The sequence below is a fragment of the Ahaetulla prasina genome, chromosome 4 (assembly GCF_028640845.1).
Source record: "Ahaetulla prasina isolate Xishuangbanna chromosome 4, ASM2864084v1, whole genome shotgun sequence".
In the NCBI taxonomy this organism is placed as follows: domain Eukaryota; kingdom Metazoa; phylum Chordata; class Lepidosauria; order Squamata; family Colubridae; genus Ahaetulla; species Ahaetulla prasina.
The window spans coordinates 142,647,536-142,663,291 of NC_080542.1; the positions used below are offsets into that span (position 1 = coordinate 142,647,536).

At 41.2% G+C, this 15,756-nt stretch overlaps 1 protein-coding gene across 1 annotated transcript in view; it reads right to left on the minus strand.

Moving 5' to 3' along the window:
• Positions 1 to 15,756, minus strand: part of LOC131197664 (sodium channel protein type 5 subunit alpha-like) — a 391,694-nt gene that overhangs the window by 183,975 nt on the left and 191,963 nt on the right. The window contains exons 11-12 of the mRNA XM_058182005.1: positions 14,910 to 15,080; positions 8,098 to 8,478 (exon numbers count right to left, since the gene is read on the minus strand). Of these exons, the coding sequence (XP_058037988.1) occupies positions 8,098 to 8,478; positions 14,910 to 15,080 (552 nt within the window). The remainder of the gene's footprint in view (positions 1 to 8,097; positions 8,479 to 14,909; positions 15,081 to 15,756) is intronic.

Sequence of the window (15,756 nt, forward strand, 5' to 3'; positions counted from 1 at the left end):
TGTGGATGTAAGGTATTATTTTTTCTTGGCAGCAGCAAAAATAACCAGTTACTAGAATGATCAGAAATCAAAATGGAAGCTGCCAATTTCCCTCTTTCAAAACAAAGCAGTGACCGACATATGCTAAGGAAACTAGAACAGCCAGGATGAACCAGCAAAAGCATTTATGTTCTTTCTCACATTCACAAACAACAGAGTTGAAGAGGGAACATTACATTTTGAAATGTATGCAAGTAATAAGATTTATAAAATTATAATGAACTCATAAAATCAAAGAAGTTTTCAAAGGTGACTCTCAAAATACTGTGAATTTTTAAAAGAAATTGTTAACATCACATAGAATAGGACTGAGGAGATGATAAGGCAGCTGTTGTTGAAAAAATTTCCCATAATTTATGTAATGGCAATGTGTGATGAATTTATATGTACGATCATTATGCAAAGGCAGAAAAAAAGCTTACATCAGAAAACTTCATGGTAAAAAGCACCTGCGCTTAGTAAATATGGTTTTAAGAAAGCTTGCCATAGATTTATATTAAAAACTATGTACTGTGGGAGATGTTTAATTCAAAACTTCTTGTCTAGAGAAAGTTGAAAACTACAATTTAATGCAGATTGTTTTAAAAATTATTTGCCTTTAAAAAAAAGAATTAAAATACTACTCAATATTAGCTTAGAAAAAAAGAAATAACTTGAATTTAGCTGTTATTTATCTTCCGATGACTAGATTAGTGCAGCTTTTCATAAGTATTGGTAGTAAACGCTTTGGTGATTGTCATTGTTACCTGCATTATTATATTAATATATTTTATTGTATTTTATGCTAGTTTTTAGCTTTATTAATATTATAGTTTCATAAAGTATTAAGCATATGTGTAAATAGTAAAGCTACTGGCTTCATTTTGCTGCAGGTGGCACTAAAGATTGGCATGTTAAGATAAATTCCATTTGAAGTATTTTTTGCTTACATATTTATACAACAATTGATACCTATACAATTTGCACCAAAATATTCTGAGCAGGAATGAGTTGTTGTTGTTTTTAAAAAAACTCTTTTTAGACACAGCTTGAGGAAGATCATACAGTGACCTATCTGTACCAAAATAGTCTAAGCCAGGGGTGTCACTCGATTTCATTGAGGGCCACATCGGGGTTGTGTTTGACCTTGGGAAGCCAGGGTGGGCATGGCCAGCTCAACCTCACTCATGTCGGGGGCGCCTGTGGTGGCCCAAATGCTTTGCCAGCGAAAATGGGCTCCCAAGCTCCATTTGGGCTGTGACGGCCTCCTGCAACCCTCTGCCAGTGAAAATGGAGCTTGGGAGTGCCACCTGCGGCCCTCGTCTGTTCCGTTTTCAGCTGCAATGGCCTCCTGCAACCCTCTGCCAACAAAAATGGAGCTCAGTGTTTCAGTGTTTCCAGGGCGGCCCTGTAGGCCAGATCTAAGCACCCCCTGAGCAAGATTCGGGCCTCCGGACTTGAGTTTGACACCCTCCGGACTTGAGTTTGACTAAGCAATTCACAAAAACCCACCAAAATTTGTGGATAACCTGATGGAGCCAAAATACTGTCCTGGTTCATTTGGTTCTTTTGGTGGTTTTCAATACCATTAATTTAAGGCACCAGTTTAGAAAATGGGAGATTGTGAGTTCAATTCCTGCCTTTGGCATGAAAGTCAGATGGATGACTTTGGGCCAGAAGATCTTGAGTTCTAGTCCTTCCTTAGCATGAAAGCTGACTGGGTGACTTTGGGCCAATCACTGGGAGTTTGTGAGTTCAAGTCCTGCCTTAGGCATGAAAAGCAGCTGGATGACTTTGGGCCAATCATTAGGAGATCATGAGTTCTAGTCCCACCTTATCATGAAAGATGATTGGGTGACTTTGGGCCAGTCACTCTCTCTAGCCCAACCTACCTCACAGGGTGTTTGTTTTGAGAAAAATTGAGTAAAAATAATAAAGTCAGGCTACAAACAAATAAAATTAATCAGGCATGAGGATTCAGAAGGAATGACAGGGTGTTGAGTTGTTCTCTTCCTTTCTCTGTGGTCAATTCCAATAGTTGTGTTTGGAGAAGAACTCAGACATGGGCCCCTCTGTTGGCAGGGATCAGTTTGGGAATGACTTTGGAAGGCAAGGCAACAAGACACAGCGAAGGGAAGACAGCTTAGCCCACTACAGGAATATTACAATGTACAATATTGTACAAAATTAGAATATAACTGGCTGAGTCAAGAGGGGAATTACTCTGGAATCTTTATGTAGGCACAAGAGGGCAAGATCTGACCCCTGTTGAATGCCATTGAGCCTAATGAAGCCCAGGTATAGACTGTCATTCTGGGAAGATTCCTGTGACATGGGCATGAGCAATAAAGTAGCTAATTGAACTCTAAAGTATGAATATGGTTATTCGCGCCTCACAGTAACAATTGTGATGCTTCAGCCACTACATCTCTGATATGGGATCTAATGTAGGCATTCTCTCTGAAGATAATTTTAATTGAGGAGAAACCATAATTAGCACCATTTGCATTAGCTATTTTTGTGTGAATTTACACACCACTCAAGAATTGGGGATAATATTCTCAGCAGCTTCCAAAGGATTTAGACCAATATCCATTTTGCTAATGCTGAGGGTTCTCAACTCCTGCTGATTAAAGTGGGAAGTAAGAACCTTGCCTGTTCTTTGCTTGGAGAAACAACAACAGTATATGAGTTAAACTGAAGGGTGACTGTGCTTGGTATTCTCCTGATGTGGTCCAGTGAACATTTTAATAAACATACATATTAATAGAATATTAGTCATCAGCTGCACACTCCTTTGTAGGCTGAGTAGAAGATATTGGGCGGTGCTATAAAATCAGCATCTTCTTACCCACTATGTTTTGATAAATCACAATTTATGATCCACATCTTGGAAGGAAACAGTGTTAACTCTATTTTTTTCCTCTGAATTTTTATGTTGGTGTACTGCATCCAAGATCTGTGGATTGTAATTAGCTATTAGTTGCAACGTCGTGTCCAACCCATCATGACCCCATGGACAACATTCCACCAGGCCTTCCTGTCCTCTACCATCCTCTGGAGTCCATTTAAGCTCACGCCTACTGCTTCAGTGATACCATCCGGCCACCTCATTCTCTTTCATCCCTTTCTTCTTTTGCCCTCAATCTTTCCCAGCATTAGACACTTCTCCAATAAATCCTTCCATCTCATTAGATGGCAAAGTATTTCAGTTTCATCTTCAGGATCTGGCCTTCTAAAGAGCAGTCAGGGTTGATCTCCTCTAGGACTGACTTGTTTGTTCGCCTTGCAGTCCAAGGGACTCGCAGGAGTCTTCTCCAGCACCAGGGTTCAAAGGCCTCAATTCTTGGGCGCTCAGCCTTCATTATGGTCCAACTTTCACAGCCATACATTGCAACTGGGAAAACCATAGCCCTGACTATATGTACGTTTGTTGGCAGGGTGATGTCTCTGCTTTTTAGTCTGCTGTCTAGATTTGCCATAGCTTTCCTCTCCAGCAGCAAGCGTCTGTTAATTACTTGGCTGCAGTCCCCATCTGTGGTGATCTTGGAGCCCAGGAAAATAAAATCTGTCACTACCTCCATTTCTTCCCCATCTATCTGCCAGGAATTGAGAGGGCCGGATGCCATGATCTTAGTTTTCTTAATGTTGAGTTTCAAGCCAACTTTTGCACTCTCCTCCTTCACCTACATCAAGAGGGTCTTTAGTTTCTCTTCAGTGTCTGCCATTAAAGTGGTATCATCTGCATATTTGAGGTTTTTGATATTTCTCCCGGCAATCTTAATTCCAACTTTTGATTCATTTAGCCCCACCTTTCTCATGATGTGCTCTGCATATAAGGTAAGTAGGCAGGGCAATAGTATACAGCCTTGCCGGACTCCTTTCCCAATTTTGAACCAATCAGTGGTTCCGTGTCCAGTTCTCACTGTTGCTTCTTCACCCGCATATAGGTTTCTCAAGAGACAAATAAGATGGTCTGGTACTCCCATCTCTTTAAGAACTTGCCACAATTTGTTGTGATCCACACAATCAAAGGCGTTAGCATAGTCAATGAAGCAGAAGTAGATGTTTTTCTGGAACTCCCTAGCTCCCTCCGTGATCCAGCTTTTTCCATGACCCAGCATATCTTGGCAATTTGATCCAGCTTTCTCCATGATCCAGCTTTTTCCATGATCTAGCATATCTTGGCAATTCGATTGGCTATAAACCTGTAAATTTCATCCATCCATTGTCTTTTTTACAACTCGACCAAATAAACTAGAGTCTATGAAGGAAAGTCAATCCGTAGACTGCAGTACTGGTTAGTACCAATTTTAACATTTCCTTTCCTACTTGGTATCCTTCAGATATACAGTTAGTTCTCGATTTATGACCCATTTGATCCCAAATTTCTGTTTCTAAGCAAGACAGTTGTTAAGTGAGTTTTGCCCCATTTTAGGACTGTTCTTGCCACAGTTGTTAAGTAAATCACTGCTGTTATTAAGTTAGTTATCAGGCTTCCCCATTGAGCTTGCTTGTCAGAAGATCACAAAAGGGGATCCCATGAACTCAGGACATTGCAACCATCATCAATACATGTCAATCTGAATTTTGATCACATAGCCATGGGGTTGCTGCAACAGTCACAAGTATGATAAATGGCCATAAGTTGTGTTTTTCAATGCTGTTGTAACTTTGAGCAGTCACTAAATGAACTGCTGTAAGTCAAAAACTACCTGTACTACATTGCCACTTGCATACTTCTGGAGAACATCTGGTCAGTAGATGGTAGCCAGCAAATGTCAGAAGTCACTGAGATCACATCAGATCTTCTAAATCAGTTTCTTTCAAGTCAGTTCTTAGTATATAGTTACTACAATCCTTTGTGTATTGGCTAATCTCTTCAAAGCCAACACTGGATTTCAAGCATCATCAAGATATGATCTGCTATCTGTCCTCTAGTGACTAGACCAGAGTTTCTCAACCTCAGCTGGCTGGAGAATTCTAGGAGTTGAAGTCTATGCACCTTTAAATAGCTGAGATCGAGAAACACTGCTCTAGTTTCTTCATGTCTATGTTGCTGCTGATGGCCCACTTCATTGTGAGACTAGGTTTTCTGTGGGATATGGTCTTTCAATTAGCTTAAGGCATATAGCTCCCTTCAAATGAAGTTAAAACTTTCACAAAATCCTAACAGAGATCAGACGCTTCACAATCCCAGCAGAATTTCCAAGTAATTACACGTCCCAACCCCAGGTTATCTTTCTGTAATCACAAATCAGTAATTTCCTCTTTTATGGATTATTCCATGATAAAACAATATATAAAATAGGTTTGTGTTGTATTAGAATGAACATCTGTACTCAACTGAGTGGATTTCCATGGAATTAAACTGTATAGAATCATGAGAACATGAAGATAGTTAGCCAGTTATAATGTTAACACATGTCACAGTTTCATATTCTCTTTTTCATTCTATTATTGTGTCTGTTCATGGGCTTTCCCTCCATAATAATATAGCTGATTCAACAATATAAATGATTCAACATTTCTGCCTTCAACCCTGAGGAATATTTAATTCTGCTGTACTAGCAAATCCGCACTGAATTATAAGCAGGGATAGTTGAAATGTAAACAACATCCACACAAATCAAGACCAGAGAAACAATTTAGGCATCCAAGGTCAGTGGAAACATGGAATCAAGCCCTGGAGCTCTGAACATATTTAGTTATGTATCTATTTTTAGACGTATATCCCATCTTTTGTTCAGGAACTCAAGTCTTCCTTCCTCTTATTTTTTCCCACAAGAACCCAGAAAGGTATGAGGGATCCTTGCTGCTCTCTGAGCTTGCTTGTTTTCTTGCAGACATTTCATTACCCAAACTAGGTAACATCATCAGTGCTAGTAGGGAGTGGGATTTGCTTTCAATTTATATTCAGGGCAGGTTAAACCATTAGAATATAAATTGAGAGCAAACCACACTCCCTTCTAACACTGATGATGTTATGAACAGTCAACTTACACCATCGCTAACTGTGGGGGAGGAAGTACTGACCCCCAGGGAGGGAGTGCGCAACTTAGGCGTTCTCCTGGACGATCGGCTGTCCTTAGAGGATCATTTGACAGCCGTCGCCAGGGGAGCTTTTTATCAGGTCCACCTGATCCGCCAGTTGCGCCCCTTCCTTGACCGGGACGCCTTACGCACGGTCACTCACGCCCTCGTCATTTCCCGCCTGGACTATTGCAATGCTCTCTACATGGGGCTCCCCTTGAAGAGCACCCGGAGGCTCCAGTTAGCCCAGAACGCAGCCGCGCGGGTGATAAGAGGGAGCACCGCGCTGCTCCCATATAACACCTATCCTGCGCGGCCTACACTGGCTACCGGTAGTCTTCCGGGTGCAATTCAAGGTTTTGGTTACCACCTTTAAAGCGCTCCATGTCTTAGGACCGGGATACCTTCGAGACCGCCTTCTGCCGCAGATTGCCTCCCAACGACCTGTGCGCTCCCACAGAGTGGGCCTCCTTGGGGTGCCATCGACCAAACAATGTAGGTTGGTGACCCCCAGAGGGAGGGCCTTCTCTGTGGCGGCACCAGCCCTATGGAACGAGCTTCCTCCGGGATTATGACAACTCCCCGACCTCCGGACCTTCAGACGTGAACTGAAGACTCTATTATTTCAGCGTGCAGGACTAGCCTAAGAATAAAATGTTTTAGCTAAATTTTAATGGGGGTTTTACCGGTTTTTACTGTTTTAGTGATCAGGCCATGATAATATTTAGTTTCAACTAGGTTTTAATGCTTATTTATTATATTGTTTTTAATATGCCTGTGAACCGCCCTGAGTCCTCCGGGAGATGATGCGGTATATAAGTTTGATAAATAAATAAATAAAATAAATGAAACATCATAATGAAATGTCTGCAAGAAAAAAGCAAGCTCAAGAGAGCACTTAAGACCCTGAGCTACAAATATTCTCCTTTATTGGTACCCAGAAAGATATGTTGGGCTGACATAATGTCACGTCAACCTCTGAGGAGCTGTCCTTGAAGGTGAACTAAAACTTGGGTCAATCCAACACTTTCACCACTACGTTACACTGTCTTTCTTCAGTCTCCAGAAGATTTAAACCAGAGCAAGTCTTACTAAAGGTGAGATAACCAACCCTGTGGCAACAGCAACTTCTGAGTATAAAGGAAAGACTATTAAAAAGTACAGATAGTCTTCAACTTATGACCACAATTGAGCAAGACAGTTGTTTTGCCCCATTTTAGGACCTATTTTGTTACAGTTGTTAAGCCAATCACTGCAGTTGTTAAATAAATCATGTGGTCACTAAGCAAATCAGTCTTCCCCAACTGACTTTTTTGGCAGAAGGCAGCTGGGAAGGTTACCGGTGGTGATCACATAACCTCAAGGCAGTGCAACTGTCATAAACACATGCCAGTTGCCAAGTGCCTGAATTTTGACCGCATTACCACAGGAATGCTGCAATTGTCCTAAGTACGAAAAATGACGAATAAGTCATTTTTTTTTCCCAGTGCTGTTGTAACTCTGAATGATCACTAGATGAACTGTTGTAAGTTGAGGACTACCCTTCCCGCAGAACAAACGAATCCAACACCTTTTTATGTTTTGCCTGCTGATTCCTAGGGATGACAAGGGGTAAGCACTTTTAGCAGTCACTGACCTCTGAATCATCATTGTAACCCAAATCTTAATAACGATTAAGATTAAAGATCTTATGATTAAGATCTAAGTTGCAACATCAGGACAAGACATTTGCATATAACATCTGGAGAGAAAAAGGGTAGAATAATTCTTAATCCTGATCCCCAACTACTTCTAACTACTAGAAGTATCTCTTCAATAAACTCATGATCTAGCAAGCCTCACTCAGCCCATCAGCCATGGGCTATATATAAATATCCTCACCAAGGCTCTGTAAATATTCTATTTTTACTACATGTCTTCTTGTGTTGGTCTGTCTGTCTGTCAAGCTTCTGTAAGTCACAGTATATGGTTGATTGGTGGGCTATGTGCGCTTGGCAGCTGACAAATGAAATCCAAAGGGCAAGGCAAGAATAAAAGTAGACCCACCGTGTCAGCTGTTCCATATTTCTCTGCCATAAGTGGTGGTAACAGCACATCAGTTGGAGTAGTTGGATCCAAGCTTTCTCCACCCCCAATCAGCGATACTACTCCATTGCAATCCACAGAACTGTTCCTTTTGCTGTTATAGGTGTAGATCGGAGAGCTATAAATCCCTTGACTTTGTGCACTCATCCGTCTCCCATTCCTCAGAATTAGCAGTGAGCCATGTTGGATTTCACTGTCCCCGACTGTGCTAAAATCATCATCAGCAAACTCTGCCTCTGAACCTATTTCCCTGCTGCGTAGCCGGAAACTGAAGACACTTCCATGGCTTGTCTTACGTTTCACCGAATTTTCGAAAGAGCCTGAAGTAAAACCCAGGAGAGCCTTGAAGGATTCAGAGAAAGTGGAAAAGGCCAGTGAGAGGGGAGGGGAGGGGAGGGAAGGAATAGAAAGGAATCAATTTAATAATGCATTTATCGGATGCTAAGAAGGTGTCAAGTTCCATCAATATAACAAATCTCTCCACATGCATTTATGAGATATTATTTTGGGAGAACAATTGGAGACAGATGGAGTGGGACTTCCCTGTGCTCTGCACAATTTGCCTGCCACTACCTTGGCACCTGGAAGACCACCTGCTCATTCTCTTGAGCTAGATTGCACCTACTTGGCTTCCAGCTGTAAAACCTACCATAAGTGCATTTGAGTAACATAATTTCCCATTGCTGTCCCTATCCCTTAGAAAATATTTCAAAGCAAAAGCCCAGCCCAATTCTCTTTTAGTATTGCCAACATCAAGATGGATTCAAGAACATCAATTCCTTAATAAATTACATCCCTCATGAGAGGAAATATTGGGCAACTACCAGCTAGGCTGGAAGGAGGTGTCAAGAGAGGGCCTAGCTTGGAATCATTGCACAATTAAAAACAAGGTAAAGGTTCCCCTCGCACATATATGCTAGTTGTTCACAACCCTCAGGAGCGGTGCTCATCTCCGTTTCAAAGCTGAAGAGCCAGCGCTATCCAAAGACGCTTCCGTGGTCATATGGCTGGCATGACTAAACACCAAAGGTGCACTCAACGCCATTATCTTCCCACCAAAGGTGGTCCCTATTTTTCTACTTGCATTTTTTATGTGCTTTTGAACTGCTAGGTTGGCAGAAGCTGGGACAAATAACGGGAGCTCACCCTGTTACGCGGCACTAGGGATTTGAAGCGCTGAACTGCCAATCTTTCAATCGACAAGCTCAGTGTCTTAGCCACTAAGCCACCGCATCCCTTCATTGCGCAGTTGCAAGTGACCTAAACTTGACCTCCCCCAAATCTACAAAGCTTGTCTGGCCATCTCCAGGGGAAGGCAAGGGTTTAGTGAGATTCTTGCAACACAGGGAGTAAATTATAATATTAGTGAGTTAGCTATTCACAAGTGGCTCTGGTTGCTTGCCCCTGACACAAGCCTTCTTAGATCCATGCCATTAGATTACTCCTAATTTTTCCAAATCAAGAAACGTTAACTAATGAATTGTGCATACACAGACATGGGATCTCCCACAATCAGAGTAGTATCTGGAACAAATTAACAACTGATGAATAATGAAAACTTCTGCAACCACAGGCACGTACACACACAAAGAGAAACACACACATAAATATGAATGAGTAGATGCATAGATGCCACCAGCAGTATTTTTCCCCCATTTGCAGAAATGTGCTATTTAAAATATTCCCATGGCCATAACAGCAAAGTGAATTTTGCCATGATCTAATGCAACGATGAGAGTAGAAATAAAAAGAGAATAGAATAGGGGCACTGAAAGAGAAGTTTTCAGTTGTTAATCAGAGAAAAGTCATTTCCATAAAACAATAATCAAATTGATTAATCTTCTCCTGATAATTAAACAGCTTTTGCTCAGATTTTGGCCCAGCCTTCTCAAAAACGTTTTAAGTGCTTTGATGCTTGTATGTAAGTGGATGACAAATGCATACACGCAAAATGAAAAGACAACTCATCTGCTGAAGTAATACACACCAAGAAAGATGTTGCTTCATTTCACATCTAGTCTGGCATATATTTTTTATTATTTTTATCATTTTCCATGCCAAAATCCATTCAAAACAGACCAACTCATTAAATCATTTCCGCATGAACACTCTTGCAATTAGTAAGATTGTAAGATTAATTCAATTAAATAACAAGAATAAAATACCCACAAAAAGAATAAAAAGAAATAAAATTCATCTGAATGTCACTCATGCAGGAGCAGTTTAAGATTGGTGTAGTTATCTTGAATCATTTACCACTTCATTATCTATATTTCGCATGCAACTTGCCAAATACCGCTAAGATTGTCTAACAGGTATTTATTTTAACACAAAACAATTTTGAGAAGTTTTGAGTTTGCGCTTCTAGAAAAAGAGGAGGCCCCAACAAAAATACTGTAGAAAATAAGTTAGTTCTGTCTTAATCCTAGAAACAAGCTGGGACCAACTGTCTGTGACTACTTAAAACAACTACTTCTTTCCTCCACAACTGTTGTTCAAACTCAGAAAAGGATGCGCTCGCTTTAAGATATTGCATGAAAAAGCTATGCTTTATTTATTTATTTATGGTGGTGCAACCAGAACAATCTGGAACTGAACACACTCAAAACCGTAGAAATGGTGGTAGACTTTAGGAAAAACCCTTCCATACTTCCACCTCTCACAATACTAGAAAACACAGTGTCAACAATAGAGACCTTCAAATTTCTAGGTTCTATCATATCGCAAGATCTCAAATGGACAGCTAACATCAAAAACTTCATCAAAAAAGGACAACAAAGACTGTTCTTTCTGCGCCAACTCAGTAAGCTCAAACTGCCCAAGGAGCTGCCTATTCAGTTCTACAGAGGAATGATTGAGCCTGTCATTTGCACCTCTATAACGGTCTGGTTTGGCTCTGCAACCCAACAAGACAGACACAGACTGCAACAGATAATTAGAACTGCAGAAAAAACAATTGTTACCAATCTGCCTACCATTAAGGACCTGTATACTGCACGAATCAAAGAGGGCCGTGAAAATATTTACAGATCCCTCACATGCAGGACATAAACTGTTTCAACTCCTACTCTCAAAACAACACTATAGAGCACTGCACACCAGAAAAACTAGACACAAGAACGGTTTTTTCCCGAAGGCCATCACTCTGCTAAACAAATAATTCCCTCAACACTGTCAAACTATTTACTAAATCTGCACTACTATTAATCTTCTCATCGTTCCCATCACCAATCTCTTTCCACTTATGACTGTATGACTGTAACTTTGTTGTTGGTAATCCTTATGATTTATATTGATATTGATTGTTCCTGATTGCTTATTTGTACCCTATGACTATCATTAAGTTTTATACCTTATGATTCTTGATGTAGGTTTCTTTTCTTTTATGTACACTGAGAGCATATGTACCAAGACAAATTCCTTGTGTGTCCAATCACACTTGGCCAATAAAAATTCTATTCTATTCTATTAGAAGTATATGCCAGGAGCCTTGGTGGCAGAGTGGTTAAAGTACAGTATTGCAGGCTAACTCCGCCCACTGTGGAATTCAATCCTGATGGGACTCAGGGTTGACTCAGCCTTCCATCTTTCCAAGGTTGGTAAAATGAGGACCCAAATTGTTGGGCGCCATATGCAAATAATGCTTCTGCATTGTATAGCCCAGAAAGTGCTACAAAGCACTATGAAGTGGGTATATAAGTCTAAACACTATTGCTATTGCTATATGCTGCCCATCTCACCAATAAGGCATCATTGGGTAGCTTGATGTCTATGGAGATATTCAGTCATCCAGGTCATAGTTGTCCCAAAGAACAGTTATGGCAACTGGACTTTCTGGTTTTCTTCTGAAGACATTTCGTTTCTCATCCAAGAAGCTTCTTCAGTTCTGACTGGATGATGGGGAATGGAAGGATTTATATTCCTTGCAGACAGCTGGTCATTTGCATTGTTTGAGAGAGTTGTGTAGAGCCTTGTTGGAACTGCTAAAAGGACTGTGTTGTAAACAGGAGATGGATAATGTCATATCCTTCTCCCTGCTTTAAGAGGACTGTTCAATTTTGACACAGAGGGTCTCTTTGACTCTTCTTTCAAACCAACTGTCTTCTCTTCCAAAATGTAGACTTGCTGTCTTGAAAAGAGTGGCCTTTGTCTTTTAAATGCAGATGAGCTAGTGAATCTTGTCTTGATGGGTTTGTTCTCCTATGTTGTGCCATAGATTTATGGAGTGGTGGTTTTGTTTCCCCAATGTACAGATCTGCACATATCTCACTGCATTGTACTGAATCTACCATATTGCTTAGTTTGTGTCTGAATATTTTATCCTTGGGGTGGACAAGCCCTCTCATCTATCTCCAATCTACAACACAGTCCTTTCAACAGTTCTACAACAGTTGCACTACTCAGGTGATCCTGAGGACAGAGATAAACCTCAACAACTCTCTAAAAGAATGCAAATGACCAGCTGTCTGCAAGGAATATAAATCCTTCCATTCCCCACTATCCCATCAGAGCTGAAGAAGCTTCTTGGATGAGAAGTGAAACATCTTCAAAAGAAAAAACAAGAAAGTCCAGTTGCCTCTTTGGGACATTACATGGTTTACAAACAGAAAATTGTTCAATTAAAAAAACAATTAAAATTTTAAAAAATTATACAAAAAAAGACAGACTGGGACAAGATCTTCTTATCCTGCCAATGCCCTAAGCCAACTGGCAAACCAACTTTTGATACCCTTCCAGAAGCAATACCAATAATACTTAGACTTATATTCCCCTCTAGAGTGTTTTACAGCCCTCTCTAAGGGGTTTACAGAGTCAGCCTGTTGCTCCAACAATCTGGGTCCTCATTTTACCCACCTCAGAAGGATGGAAAGCTGAGTCAACCTTGAGCCAGTGAGAATCGAACTGCTGAACTGCTGGCAGCCGCCAGTTTACAGAAGTTGCCTGCAGTACTGCATTCTAACTAATGCACCATCATGGCTCTAAGAAGAACAAAAGACTTGGAGGAACTATTCTTCCTGTGGTGATATAGAGTTTCATAGATTTAGAGCCATAGCAGAAAAATCTCTTCTTCTTGATCCCAGAATTCCTTAACAAATGGGTTGCATAGCAGAGCCCTTCTGCTGGCATGAGTGGGGCAGGCCAATCCCATTGGGGTGAGACAGCTCCTCAGACACCCTGGACCCATGCCATATAGGGCTTTAGCGTTAATAACCAACACCTTGAATTGGGCCAAGAAACAAACTTACCACCACTGCAGGTCACTTAACAACAATATACCCTAAAAAGTAAAGATAAAGGTTTTCCCTGTCCACTTGTGTCCAATTCTAGGCATGATGCTCATTCTTGTCTCTTATCCAAGAAGCCAGCATTATCCAAAGATGCTTCTGTGGTCATATGGCCAGCAGGACTATACACCAAGATGCACAGAATACTGTTACCTTCCCACCAAAGAAGTACCTATTTATCTACTTCATTTGCATGCTTTCAAACTGCTAGGTTGACAGGAGCTGGGCAAGAACAGGAGTTTATCCCATTACATGGTACTTGAGTCTCAAACTTTCAAGCACCTGGTCAACAAGCCCAGTGTCCATCCTCCTGTGTACATTCCAAAACAACTTTTGAAGATCAAATTCAAACGTGGCTCACCCTTAGCATTCTTAAGCTACTGAACACATCAGTGCTGAATGTTAGTGTGTTCTATAAGTTCCAGATTGAAAGGGCAGTCATCCATAATGGGGAAGAGGGAAGAGGTTCATACGAGCCTCAAAATACCCCAAAATATGAGGTTTTCTGGTCCCAGTTGTGTCTGACCTTTAGCAACCGTTCAAGTCATAATGCCTTGTACAAGTAAACAAGTAAAGAAGTTGCAGCAGTTAAATTAAGAAACAAAGCAGTTAAATTAAGAAACAAAGCCTAGAAGTTGCAGTATTTAAATTAAGAAACAAGGCCACCTGGTCTTCCACTTTCTGGTGCTCATGCATGCATGGATACCAGCTGGCTGTTACACATGCGTGTGCCGGAAATCGGAAAAGCAGCTGCCCGATATGCACTGGACAGCTGTTCTTTGCGAGTACATGCACATCAGAAACCAGAAGACCAGGTGGCCGGTGCACATGCGTGTGCTGGAAACCAAAAGATCATCTTCCCAGGGGGCAAACCAGGCAGCTGCTCTTCCAATTTCTGGCATATATGCATGCATAGGTGCGTGCTCCCATTTTGGCACTCGGTACCGAAAAGGTTCTCCAATACTGGCCTAGAATATTTAAACACAGATAGTCTTCAACTTACAACCACTTGTTTAAGGATCAACGTTATGACAGCAGTGAAAAGAGTGGCTTATGAACGTTTTTCACATTATGACCGTTGCAGTATCCCCATGGTCATTTGATAAAAATTTGGGTGCTGGGCAACTGGCATGTACTTATGACAGTAGCAGTGTCCCGGGGTCATGTGATCACCATTCCCAGCTGGTTTCTGACAAGCAAAGTCAATGGGGGAAGCCAGTTTTGCTGAACAGCCTCATGATTCACTTAGCAACTGCAGTAATTTGCTTGACAACAGCGGCCAGAAAGGTCATCAGATAGGGTGCAGCTCACTTAACAACTGTCTTGCTTAGCTACAGAAATTTTGGGCTCAATTCTGGTCGTAAGTCGAGCGCTATCTGTGTATTAATCTAGATAACGCCTCCATTTCTGTGGGAAAAAAAATATGCTAAGCTCTTCACAAAACAGTTATGACATTCCTTTGATTAACATTTTAGTACAAACACTAACCGCCCTTCGTTGGCCATCATCTGAATCAGGCTCTTGATCTTCTGCCTCATCATCTGCCCCCGAGGACTTCTTTTTTCTTCTTTGATTCCTTTGTTCTTTGAAGTTCTTCATGGCCACAGGTGACACTTCAAATGAACTAAGTGACAATGAATCAATGCCTCGAGCTAACGCCTGAAAGAAAACAGAACAATGAAAATATACAAACTCGAAGTCGCTTATTTGAAAACCAGCTTTAACGCATGCCAGCTATTTGTATCAATGACACCCAGGACTATGTTGTACCTCTTCAAACAAAACAAGGCAAAAAACCCACAGTGTTTGTGATATTTTTTTCCCCGCAGGCATTTAGGCATCTCTACTCAAAACAGTTCTTGGAAGTGAGATTCTTATGCCATGAAAAAGGAAGCTGGTGTAATTTGGAGGTGAAAATTGTCCTAAGAAAAATGTGCTATTAGAGGAAGGGAAGGCCCTGGATTGAGCTAAATCTTTCTCTCCCCACCACCTTCCTACAAATAGCAATCTTGCAGTGGCATTTCTCTCATCCCCATCAGGAATATATTGAGGCTAAAAGAGCCTTCCGTCCAAACCAGGGGTGGGGAACAATGGCCCTTTTAAGACTTACGAACTTCAACTCCCAGAATTCCTGAGCCAGCCTTGCTAACTCAGGAATTCTGGGAGTTTAAGTCCTCAAGTCATAAAGGGGCCATAGTTCCCCATCTCTGCTGTAACCCAAGAGAATCACGTCCATTCGTAAAACCATCATTCCCATTTGTCTGAGATTCAACGCTGGAGGGAAAACAGGCCCTTTTCAGAAGCAAGGGCTGCAGAGAACCTGGGGAATAGGATC